Source organism: Pteropus alecto, unplaced genomic scaffold (assembly GCF_000325575.1).
Source record: "Pteropus alecto unplaced genomic scaffold, ASM32557v1 scaffold131, whole genome shotgun sequence".
NCBI lineage: Eukaryota > Metazoa > Chordata > Mammalia > Chiroptera > Pteropodidae > Pteropus > Pteropus alecto.
The window spans coordinates 8,759,126-8,775,910 of record NW_006434709.1 but is presented as its reverse complement, the minus strand read 5'-3'; the positions used below and the strand labels follow the sequence as shown (position 1 = coordinate 8,775,910).

The 16,785-nt window shown below is 35.2% G+C and overlaps 1 protein-coding gene across 1 annotated transcript in view; it reads right to left on the bottom strand.

Moving 5' to 3' along the window:
• Positions 1–137: 137 nt before the first annotated feature.
• The window catches only part of USP34 (ubiquitin specific peptidase 34), a 202,965-nt gene continuing 186,317 nt past the window's right edge, over positions 138–16,785 (bottom strand). The window contains exons 74-83 of the mRNA XM_015587514.2: positions 16,289–16,415; positions 15,537–15,644; positions 14,305–14,409; positions 14,058–14,182; positions 12,922–13,045; positions 5,134–5,213; positions 2,868–3,008; positions 2,617–2,760; positions 1,567–1,726; positions 138–1,375 (exon numbers count right to left, since the gene is read on the bottom strand). Of these exons, the coding sequence (XP_015443000.2) occupies positions 768–1,375; positions 1,567–1,726; positions 2,617–2,760; positions 2,868–3,008; positions 5,134–5,213; positions 12,922–13,045; positions 14,058–14,182; positions 14,305–14,409; positions 15,537–15,644; positions 16,289–16,415 (1,722 nt within the window). The 3' untranslated portion in view covers positions 138–767. The remainder of the gene's footprint in view (positions 1,376–1,566; positions 1,727–2,616; positions 2,761–2,867; positions 3,009–5,133; positions 5,214–12,921; positions 13,046–14,057; positions 14,183–14,304; positions 14,410–15,536; positions 15,645–16,288; positions 16,416–16,785) is intronic.

The window sequence follows — 16,785 nt, the reverse complement described above, 5'->3', positions numbered from 1 at the left end:
AAAAGTCTATGGGAATAAGTTCAGTTTTGGATTGCCATATCATTTCTAATAGAATAAATGGTAAGTGCTTTGCCCATTCACAGTTTTCTCATTACTTTCATCTGAGAAGACTGAAGCAACATATGTAAAAACAAATGAAAAGTCATCACAATCAGTTTAATTAAGTGCACAGAATAGCAATCAGTCATGTCAATAAAAATAAAACAATTATTTTTACATCAAGTGTGCTTTATTTCCTCCACAGGTATTCTGTTAAATAAAGCACCATTTATATACTGCCAGGCCACAGCTAAAGAGGATTCTTTACAGAATCAAATTTCTTGTGGTTGTTCCGTATACAAGTAAACTTAATTTTGATAATAAGAACCACAGCGATCGGAGGCAATCTGCCTCTATTATAAGGTACAAAACTGGCACAGAGGACACCATATTATACACAGTAAAAATGCTGTAAGTTTAAATTACATTGTACAGGGCCAGGGAACCCTGTTCCTCCCAGACAGCCATATTAAATGAAAGCCACTACAGTGAACTCTTAATTACATAAAACATATCCATTATCTGATTGCCCTTTAGAAATGATACTGAAGATGCAAATTTTTTCATCTGGAGTTCTGCCTGACCAAGAATTAAGCCTATAAATCTATCTTGCCATTCAAGCAGAGAGCACTGGACAAACTGAAGCACAAAAACAGAAATGAGCAAAACTTATACAAACAGCATTGGGGAGAAGGGGGACCTTAAAAGTAGACATGCTACATCTAATGTCAAGAAGCAGCTTGGTTTCCTTTGCCAGATATCCTCGTGACCACGTGGATCGTAGACTCAATGGTCCTACACAGGGTATCTAAAATGTCGTGTTGCTGCATGTTACTGAAGAGTCCTCTGGAATGGCCACAGCTGAGCGATAAAGCAGCCTCCGGGTCCTGGGAGGGCAAAGCTTGACCATCACAGCTTCTCAAGTCAGCTAAGTCAGACAGAACTGCAGAGATAGAAGTAGAAGGGAACTCGGATTCTTCCTCAGCTAGGTTAGAATCCTTGGAACAGTGGAGGTCTTTAAATTCTTTACAATCTTCAAATCTACCATTGTTGGACTGTTCTTCTGCATGCTGTGACCTGATATTTGACATGTCTTCTGAAAATGAAGATGGAACTTCCATTCGGTATTCTTTAACAGAGCTATTTTCAGGGGAAGGAAGATCTTGCTCAGTTCCTGGATCAATAATTGAGGAGTCTCTGGTCTCATTGTCTGACGTGCTAGTTGGGGTCAGGACCTCCCTGGTTTCCGTTTTCATGTCACTGATGCAGCTGTCTACAGTGTGCTCTTCATCACTGCTAACACGCCTTCTTTTAACAGGAGTTGCCCCCTCATCATCTGTGAAAAACATCAAAACAGACTTCTCTGAAAGGAGTCCTTAATATCATACTGGAGGGGATTGTGGGAAATTTCCTTTTTAGCATTTATATTTAGGAGGCCCGACTGAACATACAGCTATTTGTACAGTCAGTTACACTGAGTGTACTCTTCCCTTCTCCCACCGTAAAATACCGATCCATAAGGCTAACCTTTAGTTTTTCTTTCTTTGGCTTCTTGCTCTTGGAGTGAGGTTCTCTGCTGCAGACAAGTCCTGCATTTGCTTAAAAGCTCTTGCAGAGTTGGAATTAGAGCTGGGTTTAACTGTTTGGGAGTGTGTACTGACAGGAGCAAAGCAAGTGCCCGCAGGTCCTATAAAATCCCAGATACGAACATTTCAAATTCTATAGCCAACATTTTGACACACTTTGTTTACAGTTCAGCGTACATGTTTACTTTTCCAGGAATCTACCCTGGTTTATCAGGCATTTTTAGAAGAATGCTGAAACTAGAACACCAGCATACTATTACATCTCATCAGTTCTAAGTCAGTAGTACCATTTTATGTATCATACCATTTTAAATCAGACTGAAGACTCAACATTTTCTGAAAATGTGAAAAAGAACTGACACAGGAATTAAAAAAAAACTAAATCATCCATGAGAAAAATTAGGCCTTATTCATCGAGAAATCAAAGTTTCAACTATGCTAATTTTGGGTGGATGTCATAAAAAGCAAGGCAGTCCTCACTTTTCTCTGTAATCTGTTCTGGCATCTAAGTATTTTGTTACTTAAGAAGCTGCTGCTATACTAGTGCTAGCACATATCTCCAGGGTGTTCCATTCTATGACATAGCTATCATGGTAGTCTATACAAAGCAATTTAGTTTCTAGTTTTAACTGGCTTTATAATTGGCAGATCATCAATCTATTTGTTTCAGTTACTCATGAGCCACAGGCAATAACATCACAAGTAATATTTGAAAAAATGTAAACAAGCAGAGTTAAAGGGAATGTCTCTTAGTTTTATTGCCTTTAGCATTTAATAACATTAGCTCATGTCTTCTACAGTAATAGTGTGTGCAACATACATAATAGGCATAGTGAATATTATTCTTAAAAATTTGATTAGTTTTTTAATCATATTTGACTTAGAGTCTGAATAAGTTAACGTTATGATAGTAAAATCACTTATATCAACTAGAGTTGTTGGTTTAAGGAAAATTCTAAAGTGCATGACTATTCCCTTACACAGTTCTTACCCCATTTAATGAAGCACTTGCTTTGGAAATTTCAATTCGGTTGGTGAAATCAGATTGCAGGTTCTGATACTGATTTATCAAGTTTGTAATAAGGGTGCTGATCAAATTGGCACAGTTTGCTTCAGAAAACACTTGACCTTGAACCTGAAAAAAAAAAAAGATGAAAAAAAATCTCCAAAAGACCAATGTAATGAAAATACAACCATAAACTAACTGGAAGTAATACATTGAGTTTTCAAAGTACAACATACCTTCAGAAGAAAATGTGTCATGAATGTGTAGACAATGTTGTTGTTTAGAAAAGTTCTTTCATCCATTAGGATACATTTTATATATTCTGCAAAAACGGGATCTTCACACAAAAGCTTGATGCAATTTTTTGACATTGCCGACTAAAGTGGGGAGAAGAAGTACTGATGGTTGAGCACTGAAGTAACTGCAAAGCTTAAACACATTGCTTATGACGTACACTGAAGTCTTAAATCATACTGGAAAAGTCACTTAAGTCTACTAAACTTTCCATTGGAGCAACTGTTCTCCCAAGAAATTAAGACATTACTAACTTGGATTTTAGTGTTAGAGGAAGAGATGTCTAAAATGTGTGAATGGCAAAACAGAACAAATGTTTTTCTTTTTTTTTTAATGCAGATTATCTTGTATTAAGAGAGTTAACAAGGACTGGACAAATAGGATGAGAATGTTTTCAGAGAGAATGGATAATAGGTAACCAAAGCACGTGTAGAGAAAAGATAGATTTTAAGAATTAAATTTATTATCTAAAATGAGTTAAAACTTTTAGTATATAATCTCAGCAGTAATTTGTTTGGTAAATAACCCCCCCCCAAATTAATATTGCAAAGGTAAACAGCAAACTTCTTTTCCTATTTCACAGAAGTAGTGGGTCCCAATATATGGAAATTTTACTAAAATTTGGTTTTCCTATTTTCAAATGGTCATGGCTCTTAAACACAAGTAGTATGTCTTTAAGTAGATATGTTCCCTAGATTGATTATATGTGTTTTAATAATATACCATTTATATGGAAGACAACAGACTTTTTAAAAAATAGGACTAAGTTTAGATAATATATACATTACATAATGATATATTTTACTAAAGTAAGCAACTGTGGTAAGTAAAATGCTCGAGAGGTCACCCAAAAAATTAGAGGCATCAAGCAGGAACAACACCTAGGTCTTCAGATCCTTAGTGTCAGAAAAATCTGTCTTGGTCTACCAGTCATAGCCTCTGCCCGCTGCCTGTTTCCTGCATGGGATTGCTGGCAGAGGCTTCAGAAGCCCTGGTTGGCTGTAAGGGATGTTTTAGGGGATGGTGAATTCTGTGGGGGAAAAAAAGCCAAGTAAAGGGAATAGTAGAGTGTAGAGCAATAGGGAAACAATAGCAGAGGACAGAAAAAAAAAAAAAAAAAATCAAGAATGAAGAGATCAGGAGCTGCAGCAGAGATCTGCTTAATTTACTGAATAGACCACTCAGCTCAAAAATCAACCAGTTATTTTCTGAATGTCTACTGTGTACCAAGCAATGAGATCAATGCATACTAACCTTTCAAAGATTCCCACTATAGAAAAACAAAATGACATTTCTTCAAGGAGTAGAGATGACTCAGATAAAGTCTCTACACTTGAGCTCAGTATGGGACAAGGAGACAGAGAAACAACTATTACAGTACCATGTGACAAACATCCATTAGGAGAATATACAGAACACTACTGCTTGGGAAAGTGGCCAGACTTAAGTATTTTCGATACTACAATGTGGGTAAAAATTTATGCCAAAGGAAGGTTAACAAATTCATCTCTTCCTCTAGAAATGGACAGATGCAACCAGGCAGGAAAACAATATTTTTTTCAAGGTCTAAAGAGTGGGGATCCTTTATTCTTGATCTAAGGGATGAGCCAAACCTTAGGACCAATCTGGTTTCTTCACTTCTACCTGCCATTCTACCTCCACATTTTAACAAGCATTATTTATGTGCCTACTTCATTTTAAGGAGCTGGCTCTTAGATACTTAAGAAGAGCACAGTGTTTCCTGTTCTCAATGAGACTGCTGATAAGAAAACAAGTGCATCAGACTTGAGAAACTACTGAGGTAACAGATGAGAGGTAAAGGAGTGCTGAAATGGTTTCTGCTAGAGCTTCTGGAATGGTGGAAGGGAATAAGAGACAGGGGAGGTAAGGGAGACCAAGAAGTGGCATATGCCTTCTTCCCCTAGTAGTTCCTATTTTGGACTTCTACAACTGTTTATATCAACCTGTAAATGAGGAATTCAATTATAAACAGCTTATTTGAAACAGCCTGTGATACAAAATTAAGTAAAAAACCGCAAGGGCAACTAGATGCCCAATGCTTAATAGCTATTACTTCCATTAATATTTTTCCTACCAAGATTCTAAAACATGCCCAATGTCCAGCCAGTTTTCAACCCACTGTTCCTAAAATTACTGACCACATAGGCCAGATGAGATGAAAGACCATCTAAAACTTATTTTCTTTACCTGAGTCTGGCATAGCTCAGTCCAAAGTTTGGGGAACAGTGCAAGATGAAGTGGCAAACCTTCATAGGCAACTAGGATACCTAATATTTGAAAAGAAATCAGAATATGTTATAAATTACACTACTGAGATGTTAAACTGCAGGTACAATATTATAGCTATTTCTAGTCATAACTGTATATTTTGTTTTAGAAATATGTAAAGTACTTAAAGGGAAGAATTCCAGTGTATTAACCAGTGAAATAATTTAGAATGCAGTACACTTTGACTGAACTTATTTGTATCCCACACCTCTCTCACAGAAGGACCTGAGGCAACTTAAACCAATTCTGCTTTTTCAGTATTGGAACTTTATTTGGGACAATTTAATAAAGTTTACTGCAAGTGGTTCCAAAGCTTGCTTATATTAAGGTACCACTCTGCTTATTAGGTAATTTTTATAGAATAGCTAGACTATAAGGCAAGGAGTGGGGGTTTGTGCAAGGTCAAAAAGAGGACGTGAAGAATTAGAGAATATATTGTTCCTCCTTCCTTTACCTTATTTCTCCAGAGACAGGGAGAATTATCTTCATGGTAGATATACGTAAACACTGTTCTCAGTCTAACAGCTTCTAGCCTTGTCCCCAGGATCTTTTGGGTGGAGCACACTTCGTTGTTATGTAAGCATCCTATTTGAAACTTCTGTTTTAACCTTTCCTCTTCTTGACTATACCAGATGTCAAGTATGTTCCCTACCCTCTGCTCCCCGACCTTTGAAAGCAAAGAATCTGCAATACCATAGTCATTAAGTAAATTTCTCATTCTATACACTTCCACCCCCAGGGAAAGTATAATCGTGGAGGAAAATACAATAAAAGCTACCCTCCCCTTACCGCCCCCCCCATTTAAGAAAAAATTATGAATTAGATCTGCAGTCAGCAAACTTATTCTTGTAAAGGGCCAAACAGTAAATATTTCAGTCTTTGTGGCCATATGATCTCTGTTGCAATTACTCAACTCTACAGAGATGGTGTTAAAGCAGCCAAAATTTTATTTAAGAACATAAATTTGAATCTGATAATTTTCATGTATCACAAAATATTTAGAATCGTTTTTTTTGTTTGTTTTTTTAACCATCTAAACATGTAAAAACTCTTCTGAGCTTGCAGGTAGCTCACTGGTTATACAAAAACAGGCAGCATGCAGCCTATTGTTTGCCAACCTCTGGGTTAGACCAAGGATTAGAAAAGGAAGTCAGAATCACCCAATTTATTCACCCAAGAATGCCTAGACTCCCTTTTGTGGGTAAACTTATTTATTTTCCTGTCAAGATTAATCCATTTGTAAAGACCCAAGGAAGCTCTTATCTTTCTCCTTTATCCAACATACATAAGCAAACAAGGGCATGTCACCAAAACTGTTAGCTACAGGGAAGAGAGTTTCTTTGCACCCATGTCCTGATCATAATTATCCATAAAGTAGCACAGGGTTTTGCAAACTCTGGCCTACAGCCTGTTTTTTACGGCCATGTTAACTAAAATGGGTTTTCACATTTTTAAAGGAATGTGAAAAAACAAACAGCCAAACAGTATGTGACAGAGACCATAAAATCTAAAATATTTAATATCTGGCTCTTGGCAGAAAGTCTGTCAACCCCTGAACTAGAGGCTGCCCTGATAAACTCTCTCATATGAAAGTGGACTACATACTACAATTTATGTTTCTCTGGTCTTTATTTGTTTTTCTTCAAATATCCCTCAAAGTGAAACAATCTTTATTCTTATTTTCCACAACTACCAAAAAGCCAGCACTACCTCAACAAACAAAAAACATGGAGACTTTCTATGATCTAAGATCACTTTCAAGTGATATTCTGATATAAGTATCTTTTCAAGTGAAGAGGGAAACATATTGGCATCTATTGCGCTAGCTGTCAGGTAATCACAATTTTCTCATCAATTTCGGGAGGTGTTATTTTATCCTAGTTTTTGCTACTTTTTTGTGTGAGGAAATCAGGCTCAGATTATATAATGTGCTCACGTTCATCCCCAAAGCCAGTGTGCGATATAGTTGTGTCTACCCCAGATTTATCTGATTCTAAAGCCCATGATCTTTTCAATAATCAGTGTTTTTCCAAACTTACTCATGTATCATCTTCATATCTGTCCATCACCTGTACTGTTTAGTAAACACTTCTTTAGATTTACTTATGTTAGAAGCCTCATCTTGGGTAATACAACATCAAGGAAATCATGCATTTGGTGTACTAGTTATGTATTTTTGTAATACAGTAAGATCCATGCATATTTACTTATATAAAAATTATTTTTCCTGGACCGTCTTGTATACCACATTCTGGAAAACAAATACCCATGGTGAGCTAAAGACACTTCTTTCAGAGTCCTACCTATTCCCTCTTTGAGCTGTACCTCCTTTGGAAGAAAGGACATTGCTCCAGAGCTTCAATTTTTTTCTAACATTTTCACAAAGCACGGAGGATCAGGTACATCTTGGCACTATGACTTAAGGTAGAGGTCAATGCCATCCTACTCTACACACTTCTTCTGGGGGTTTCACTTACTGGGTGCAAAGCACAAGGAGATGCAATTGCCAAATTATGTTGGGGCACATCCAAACCCTGTCCCAGTAAACAGGAGAGCAGGCCTGAAACATACTGGCTTTTGTACTACTTATCTTTCCTCATCCTCACTCACAAAGGAATACATAATAATCAAAAACTGCTGCAAATTTATCTTTTCTTCATTAGTAATACCTTATACTGTAGAAGCTATCAGGTGTGTTATTAAAAGAAAAAAATTTAAAAATTGCTTTTGTAGATAAAGCGGTAATTCAAATCATTGCTGAGGATGGAATATTTTATATGTATATTTACTAGTTAGAGTTTCTCCTATCTGAATTGTATTATGATTCTTTGTCTAGTTTTCTATAGGAGTGTTTATTATATCCAAGCATTATCCATGGGAAGTGGATAAAAGCCCACTAATGACTGACGTTCCACTGTGACACTGAATCAAGACATCTTAGCCCAAGAATCGCACACATTTGATTCTTCTAATTCCCCTTGCTCTGACCTCACACCTACTAAGCAACCTACTGTTGTTTATTTGGCTTCCCATGAAGGTTACTGGAAAAAATCTGCTGGCCCTACCATAGAACGTTCAGATCCCTGTGCCAGTCCTTCCTCTTTGTAAATTAACAAACTGGTCTAATAAGTAGAATTATAAATGTCTATTAAATATAATTAGCATATATTAGCTTAGAATGAATGCATGTGCCTTTGGCGGACTGGTAAAAGCTGGCTTCTGATCTGTACTAAATGACTGGCACTGGTCTAAAATATATTCACCCTAAGATGCCTTTTGGGAAATAGCTAACCACTTGTTTCTCCAATCAGTATGACCTTGAATCACAGGTGAAGCATGAACCAGAGCTATGCTTTTTATAATCTGTAATTTTAATGTTTTACCAACTAATTTTTTAATTCTAGAGATTTTGAAGATTGTGGTTTTTCTAGGTATATCATGTTACTTGCAAAAAACCTATTTTTTACTTTTGTTTAACACATTAAGAAAACTTTCAAAACCAATGTTAAATAATAAAAGTGATAGCCTTGTTTTACCTCTGAAAATGAAAATTATTTAATTAAATGATGAAATCTAGGGATTTGTTAAGTTTAATTCTACTTAAGCATCTTATTGTTAATTGTGCATGAACTATGGCACCTAAAGACGACGAAAGTTTGCAGTACTAGTTTTCTATATTACTTTAAAAACTTTGTTTTGTTTTCTCAAATACAAAACCAGTGTATCATCATTACAAGAATTTAAATCTTATCGATATTAATCTTTAGAAAATGAAAGCAACCCATAATTTTATCCTTATACAATTAAAGTATAATCCTCTATGGTTTTCTTTTAGCATATACTGATTTTTCCCTTTGTTTAAAAAAAGTTATATTCTGCACAGTTTTCCGATTTGCTTTTTTCATGTAATTCAAGGTCAATTCCTATCTTTTTAAAGACTATATGATACAGATGAACTATGGTTTACTTAGTTCAAGCATCTATTGATGGATATGGGGTTGTTTCCAGTTTTTACTTAATACAAATCAAGTGAAAGTAAACATTTTATGTATGTTGTACATTCTTAGGAGTAGAGTAGGGTGGATTCCTAGATCTGGTATTGCTGGATCAAAGGGCATAAACAATCAAAACTGATAATGCCAAATTGTCTCCCCAAAGTGACTCCATTGTAAGATCTTTTCTTTCCTCAAACTGTTTAAGTATGCATATCATCTAAACTTTAACTCATACTTGAAAAAAAGAAATCGTTGTTTGCTTTATTAGTAAGGCTGGGCAACTTCTCATATGGTTACCAAACATGTACTGTGTGTGTGTACTGCCTGTTCAAGTTCTTTATTTTACTTTATGTTCAATCATACTGAATTCTAAAAACTCTCTGTAATTTGGCAATAATTGCCATGTATCTGTTAAGAATGCAAATATTTTTCCTACTAGCTATTTTGTGTTTTAATTCTGTTTATGGCATGTTTTAACATGTAGTATTTTCAATTTTTATGTAAACAAGACTTCTTATTTTACTGTTTTTGGGTTTTGTGTCCTGGTTAATGTGGTCTTTCACATCTTAAGGTGGTATCCACATAATTCTATGTTTTTCTTTAATATTTCTATATTTTACTTTTCACAATTAAACCATTAATCCTTCTGGAATGTATCTTGGTCTAAGGAGTGACGTAGGTTTTAAAGGTCTACCCCTCCATTTCCCAAGACAGCTAACCAATTATCTCAATACCACCCATTCACCACTAATCTGATATGTAATTTTTATTATCAAATCCTCATGTATCCTTATGTTTCTTTTGGTGGTTTTCCACTGTTCTATGTATTGCCATATCTGCATCACATGGTTTTATAATCATTATAGTTTATTTTTATATAAGAAAGGAAAAAAATAAATTCCTATTTGCTGTTTTTATGCCTCCAAAAAAGGATAAACAAAGATGAATAAAAATGGTAGGGGGCAGGTCTGTGATACTGTTCTGAATTGTGAACTATGTATATGTATTAAATACTAAGAAATAAAATAAAAAATTAGTGTCTCTTTAGTATTTTAGAAATCAATAGTGCCAGTGCCTCTTATTGTTTTTCTCACAATTTTTGGGGGGCTAAACTCTGCTATTTTTAAATACCAAAATACTGTGGTTTTGGACACACTGTTATTTCACATGGAGTCAAGAGCTTTGTTTCCCCTCCCTGAATTCTCTCCTCACTTCTGTCTCCCCTAACACGATGCCTGACTATCCTCACTTCAAAAGCACTTCAACCTTCCCTGTTTTATATTTAGTACTTGCAACTCTATCCCCTGCAATTCTAACCTGTAATTATTACATAATTCCTTTTTATCCCCTGACAAACCTTAAAATCTATTCATATAAGAATGATCACAAACACTTTTCTTCATAAATGGAAATAAATGTCTTGCAATCCAATATGTGACTGAAACAATCCCACCTATGGTCACAATATTCTGGCCCCTGAGCCATCTAACCTCAAGACTCAAATGATTAAGGACATAACCAGTTTAAACTTGCCTTTTCTTCTAGTTGCCAAATATAATTTCCTGAAGAAATTATAACAAAACTCCCTATCAACTCTCTGCTTCTCTTTACAGTCATTAATGTGGGCTTTGCTTTTCTCAAGGCTTTTTCCTAGGTGCCTCTCCCTGGAAATAATCATTTCAGCTGGAAGAAGGAGTTAACTTCACACTGGGACATAATCTCTCCATATATAAAGGGCATAAGGAAAGCACTATTTGTAGGTCTTTGTCTTACTTCATATCCAAAATAATGTTTGTCTGTATTAACTAAGATATAACCATGAAAAATTTCTTTCCTGCTCCATTTGTGAAGGTTTTGGTTTATGTCTAGAGCTGTGCTACTGAATACAGTAGCCACCAGACACATCTGGCTATTTAAATTTAATTTAGTTAAATAAAATACAAATTCAGTTTCTTAATCACATTTCAAGTTCTCGACACTCACATATGACTAGTGGCTATCATATTGTGGATGGTAATGCAGCTGGAGAATATCTCCATCTTTGTACAAAGTTCCATAGAATAGTGCTTATGTGGAGAACTAAACACTATGAGACAGAATTGAGTGCTTCGTGATTATACAAGTAATAGGAGTATAAAATATTACGAAAGTTGATTCAGCTAATGTAGATGGCTAAGTGTTGTATCCTTGCCTGCCTTCCTCCTTCTTCCCTCTATGTTTAACTTCTCTGAAACTGTGTATTTGTGTTGATGAGGAAGACAGTTCAAAAAAGGGTAGAATATCTATTATTTGGTCAGAACTGTTCAAATAGCTAAAATAGCTCCTCACATAATTTTTGGTATAAATCAGATACACACAATTACCAAGAACTTTTCTTAAGGTCAACAAGTCTTATCCTTATCAGGGAGCAAGGCTGTGTTACTAGAACTCCTGGAAATTCCCTCATATCTGATCATTGTCACTGCTAGGTTTTAGCTTTTTACCAAGTGCCATGACCCAACTGTGTATCATGAAATGGCCGATCTGAGCATATCCTTACCCCTCCCACCACCCATGTTGGTACTTCAGCCATATATACATATATACATACATACATACATACATATGGCTATAGATATAGATAACAGGTGGAAGGAACAACCTTTCAAATCTGAAGATACTCTAATCACTTACCAATAAGATGGTTTTTCTGGAGAATTATCCCTGACAGCTGTTACCACTTCCTTCTTCCTGAATAACGAAACCTAAGGTAGGTTCACATCTTATGCCCTACCTACAATGAATCAAAACCTTTTCCACAGGAAAGGAAGGGGATGTGATTGAGAAAGAGCACAAGAGTACTTCTAGGGTGTGGTAATATTCTATTTCTTGACGTGGGTGGTGGTGGGTCCATGAACATTTCACTTCCCATGCTCTGAAACGAAACTACAGAACACTGGAGAGGATCCTGGGCCATCACTTACGAATTAAGACACACAGAGCTGGGAACTCTGGAGGTTCTGAGATAGGGGACATCTGGAGAAGGGCTACATGTCTTCCAAAGACTTATTAGCTAGAAAAAGTCATCCAAAGGGAGCATTCTCTAACAGCTCTCAAGCACATCCATGGAGAGACAATATTATTTATTAAGTAATTTGAGTTTTCTTCCTCCTTCATAATTCACTGATGGTTTTGTTTTCTATTTCTCATACATTCTTTTTCAAATTTCCCTTCTTCTTACTCACCTATTTTATGAGACTTACCTCCTAATTTACTCATATATGCACCTCTGCTTCACCCTCGCAAGCCCACTCTGCTTGCTCTTGGTGTTGCCAACTCCAAAGCACAGCTGGCGCTATAGATCTTGCCTTACCCTCAAGATCAGGGCTGGGGAAGTCCATCTAAGCCTGTCTCCCTAAGCAGAGCAGTTTCTGTTTTTTAAATTCTGCTGGGCAAATGGAGGAGGACTTAGGCTTCTATGTACAAGAGTGATCAGCCCTACTCCACACTCCTTTATAGGCCAGCTGAAACTCTGGGCAGAACTAGTCAATGGAAACCAGTAAGTTGGTGTTTTCTTAATAAAAATAAAAATGTTCCCAAGAATAAGTAATATGTTTAAACATTCACTTTAAAAAAGAAAAAAAAGATTGTCTCTTTTTTTTTTCTCCCCTTTCTGAATGGCTAGGGGCTTAAAATAATTCAGTGGAATTTACTGCTCATCTTTTATACTTACTCAGCTTAACTAATGTTTCAGTAAATTTTTCACAGTTGATTGCAACTCGGCATAATAGATGGATGAATTGATGATAAGAAAAGAAGTAGTCTAGCAGCATACGATCATAAACGTCATCTTTGCCCTGAAGGTTAAAGATGATAAAATGGTTGCACTTAAATTGTATAATAAATTAAAGAGCATATTTTGTGCAAATGTAAAAAGTTTAACTAAAAAGCTGATTAAATATTTAAATTCTATAAGAACCTAGTTTTAAATTCCAAGTTTCTAGTAATGTTACTAAGATCTTAACTGTCACAAGTTTATTTTCAGTGTGCAAATGCTATCAATTAAAATTACCCATTATTTCTACATACTTTAATAAAGTAAAATTACTGTAAGATTTTAAAATGTGATACCTTAGCTCTACAGACATATCAAGAATGAATTAAATTTGATTTTTGAAATAGACTGCAAATTATTTCTGTAATGATTACTATAGTGTTATTTTTAATACTTTATCTTATAAGAACTTAAGTATATTTAAGATCCAAAGATAGTGGGCAAGGAAGAGTTTGAATGAAGTGGGGTGAAGAAAGATAAAGGGGGAAATTTGTTTTAAAAAATGTTAAAACTAAAATAAATTATCCTGTGTCAATGTACCTTCTCTCTATAATCTAGAATTAGCATTATTTTAGAACAAGCATTAGAGGACAAATACCAGACTACAAATGATGATAAATCTAACAATCGTGATATAAGGCTTAGGTCAAAGGATTATAATTAAAGGGCAGTAAAAGAAGTCATTGATTACATGGCCAAATTTAAAAAATAGTAAGTACCTAACTTGACTTTTCAAGTTTAGATATATGACCCAGTTATGACCCAATTATAATTTAGCCTAGTGAAAAATTCTAATAAGGCCTTCTATTAGGGTTTTTTTGAAGGGAAAAAAACTTACTACTTGTGCTTATTGTTGATTTTGCAAATATTCAACCAACATTTCAGAGCACTAAAAGGAAAAAGTCCAAATGAGTCTAATCTTTTTAGGATCCACAAGATGGTCATTTAAGTCTAATATATTCATAACTGCCAGTGGGGCAATTTCAAATTACTGTGTACTACAGAAATATGGTTTTCCTGGCATCCCGACATACCTTACTGGTTTCCACCATTGTGGGCAAGAGGCACATATTGAGTTCAGGGCGCGGAGGCCGAATATTGCTTTTCCCTCCTATTAGCTTGATATTTTCTCGACAAGGGAAATAAGGTCCAAGAGACACTAAGACATTAAAAGTAAGTGTACAATAAGAATAAATAGAAAAAAATAAATCTCCATGTTTCAGTGTGCAGAAAGATTAAATGCCAACCGTATTCAAGTACTGTGCTAAGATGAATACGTACTTGGTATATTACTGTGATGGTAAGTACAATGGTTGTGTTGTAGAAATGGAACCAAAGTGTGAAGAAAGTCATGGGGACTCAAAAGCACAAGTTCCTTGAGGACATCTGAAAATAAAAAACACAATTTGTGTATTAAAAAATTGGAGTATGTCTACCTGTTACTTTCAAACTCATAAACCTTGCTGGAGTGACTAGTTGCAGTGTGATAGCTGAAAAATTTTAATGAGTCTAAAACATTAGGAGAAATTTTATCTGATGTTCAATCAAATCTGCATTAGCAGCAGAGTTACTAACCACATTAGGGCTACCATTTAGAAACCAAAGTATAAAATTATTTATTTGCATATTATTTATCCAAGAGAAGCATCATGGAGAAGTACAATTAATACACAGTGGTTACATATCTTCATAAAATCAACCAGAGCAGCTTAGAAAGAAATCTAAGGTTTGAAGTTCTTTGGATCTGAGAGACAATCTTTAGTCTACTTTTAGTGTTTCATGATGCTAGCTAGACTGATTCTCATGCTCACAAAGGAGTATAGCTCATGATGACAGGCTACTGGCAGAGTTTCTGACAATCAGAGATTACTCATATACCCCTCCTCTCTTGCTGGAGAGGTTGAGGCCAGTAATTCCAAGACTGATTGCTTATATACGATAGCCAACTGTCATTTTGAAAAATTGTAAATAAATATAGTCTCTAAAGATGATTTTTAAGTGGCTTCTAAGGCAGTAAAAAATTCAATATAAATTTAAAATGGGGGGAGGGTCCTTTAACAGGCACAAATTATCATTTTATTATAAATATGCAATCAATAAAAAGGTAAAATAGTCAGGAGTATAAGAACAGCTACTAAGAAGTATCTTTAGGGAAAAGAACTCACAGAGAAATAACCACCACTGCCTTTTACATTGTCAGTTCTACTTTGCATATGCATAATTCTACCTTGCTTATACAGGGTCAGAAGATTTCGGAGCTGCAAGAGATCTAAAGATAACCTATGGTCAAAGAGCCAAGATATATTAAGTGACCTGCCCATGATCAGATAATTATTGGCCACATTAAGGAATAAAACTCGATTTTCTTAGGATCTGCTGGCCAGAGTGAGATATATGTGAAAAGTACAGATGTCTTCCAAACCCTACAGAACTTAACAGTATTTTTAAAAAAAGTCCCACAAAAATGTTCTTCCACTGGGTTTTTATACAGGTATATTTTCTAAGTAACTTACCGATACAGGCATTTCTAAGTTCTGGAGGGCTATAGGAATTAAGAAGAGTTAACAGTTTATGGGCAAATTCAATTCGTTCCTGCCACTGGATTAATGCTTGTTTCACATCTGCAAATACAAAAGCATACATAAATATGCCATTTGAGAACAAAATTCCTCACAATTATTTTCTATTATAAACTACAGAATGCTAACACCAAAATATTCAAATTAATTATATAAACATTTTGGGTGAAAGCTGTGACTGTTTTCATTAGATGGCTACTACTGTTAAACCTGCTAGATTTCTTAAAGCATATTTTTAGTGATGAATATATCCTATTTTCCAGGAAGTTATATGAAATTCAGAGTTTACACTATCTTACAGGGACACAAAAGAGGTATGTTTTATAGTTACTTCTCTTGAAACTAAAAATGATCTAATCTAAGCTATGAAGTTTCCAGCTTGGAGAACCTTCACAAAATACTCCATGTTTTACTGTGCTTGGAAATGTTTTCCAGTCTCCTAAATCTTGACACTTACAGCATGCTTGCTTATTTTTCAGGTAGGCATAAAGAAAATAAACGAGAGCATTCCAGCCTTTTATCAGAAAGTCAAGATAAACATCTCCTCATAATTAGCTATCATCAGCCCCATATTCTCTACATGAACTAGAGATAAAGAGAAATTCTCTGAATTACAGGGTTTAAAAGCCTTATTTTGCTCTTTAATAGTTAAATTAACAAAAAATAAGAAATAGGAATAACCAAACCTTTTCTCTGAAGATATGGGCGTGTAGACTTTAATACCGATAGGAATATTGACAGAAGTTCTACTAAGTCTCCAGTCACATGGCAAGCTGTGGCTTCATGATACATCATATGCAGCGTGTTGAAAGACTACAAGTGATTTAAAAAAATGGAAAACTTCATTTCATTTTTACTTTACTGAGCCACAAAATGGAGGTGCTCATTTTCTATACAGATGTTTTCAGACTCAGACTATGTACATGTATATGAGCATAAACAAATGTATTTGCTTTCTATCCAAAAGTCAAATTCTCTCATTCAGCTCTTTTTAAATACAAAACAGTCCTCACTCTTCAGAGCTCTGATATTTTGTCTATACTGTTTAGTTTGGAGGAATAGTTTGTTTAATTAGATTTTTCTTTTTGTTGGGTTACTGTTTGCTTGAAGACTATAAGCCTTAGAGATTACAAAGCAGCAGGCAAGGACAGAAGAACAGGTAACTAACTGCTTTAACTTTCCA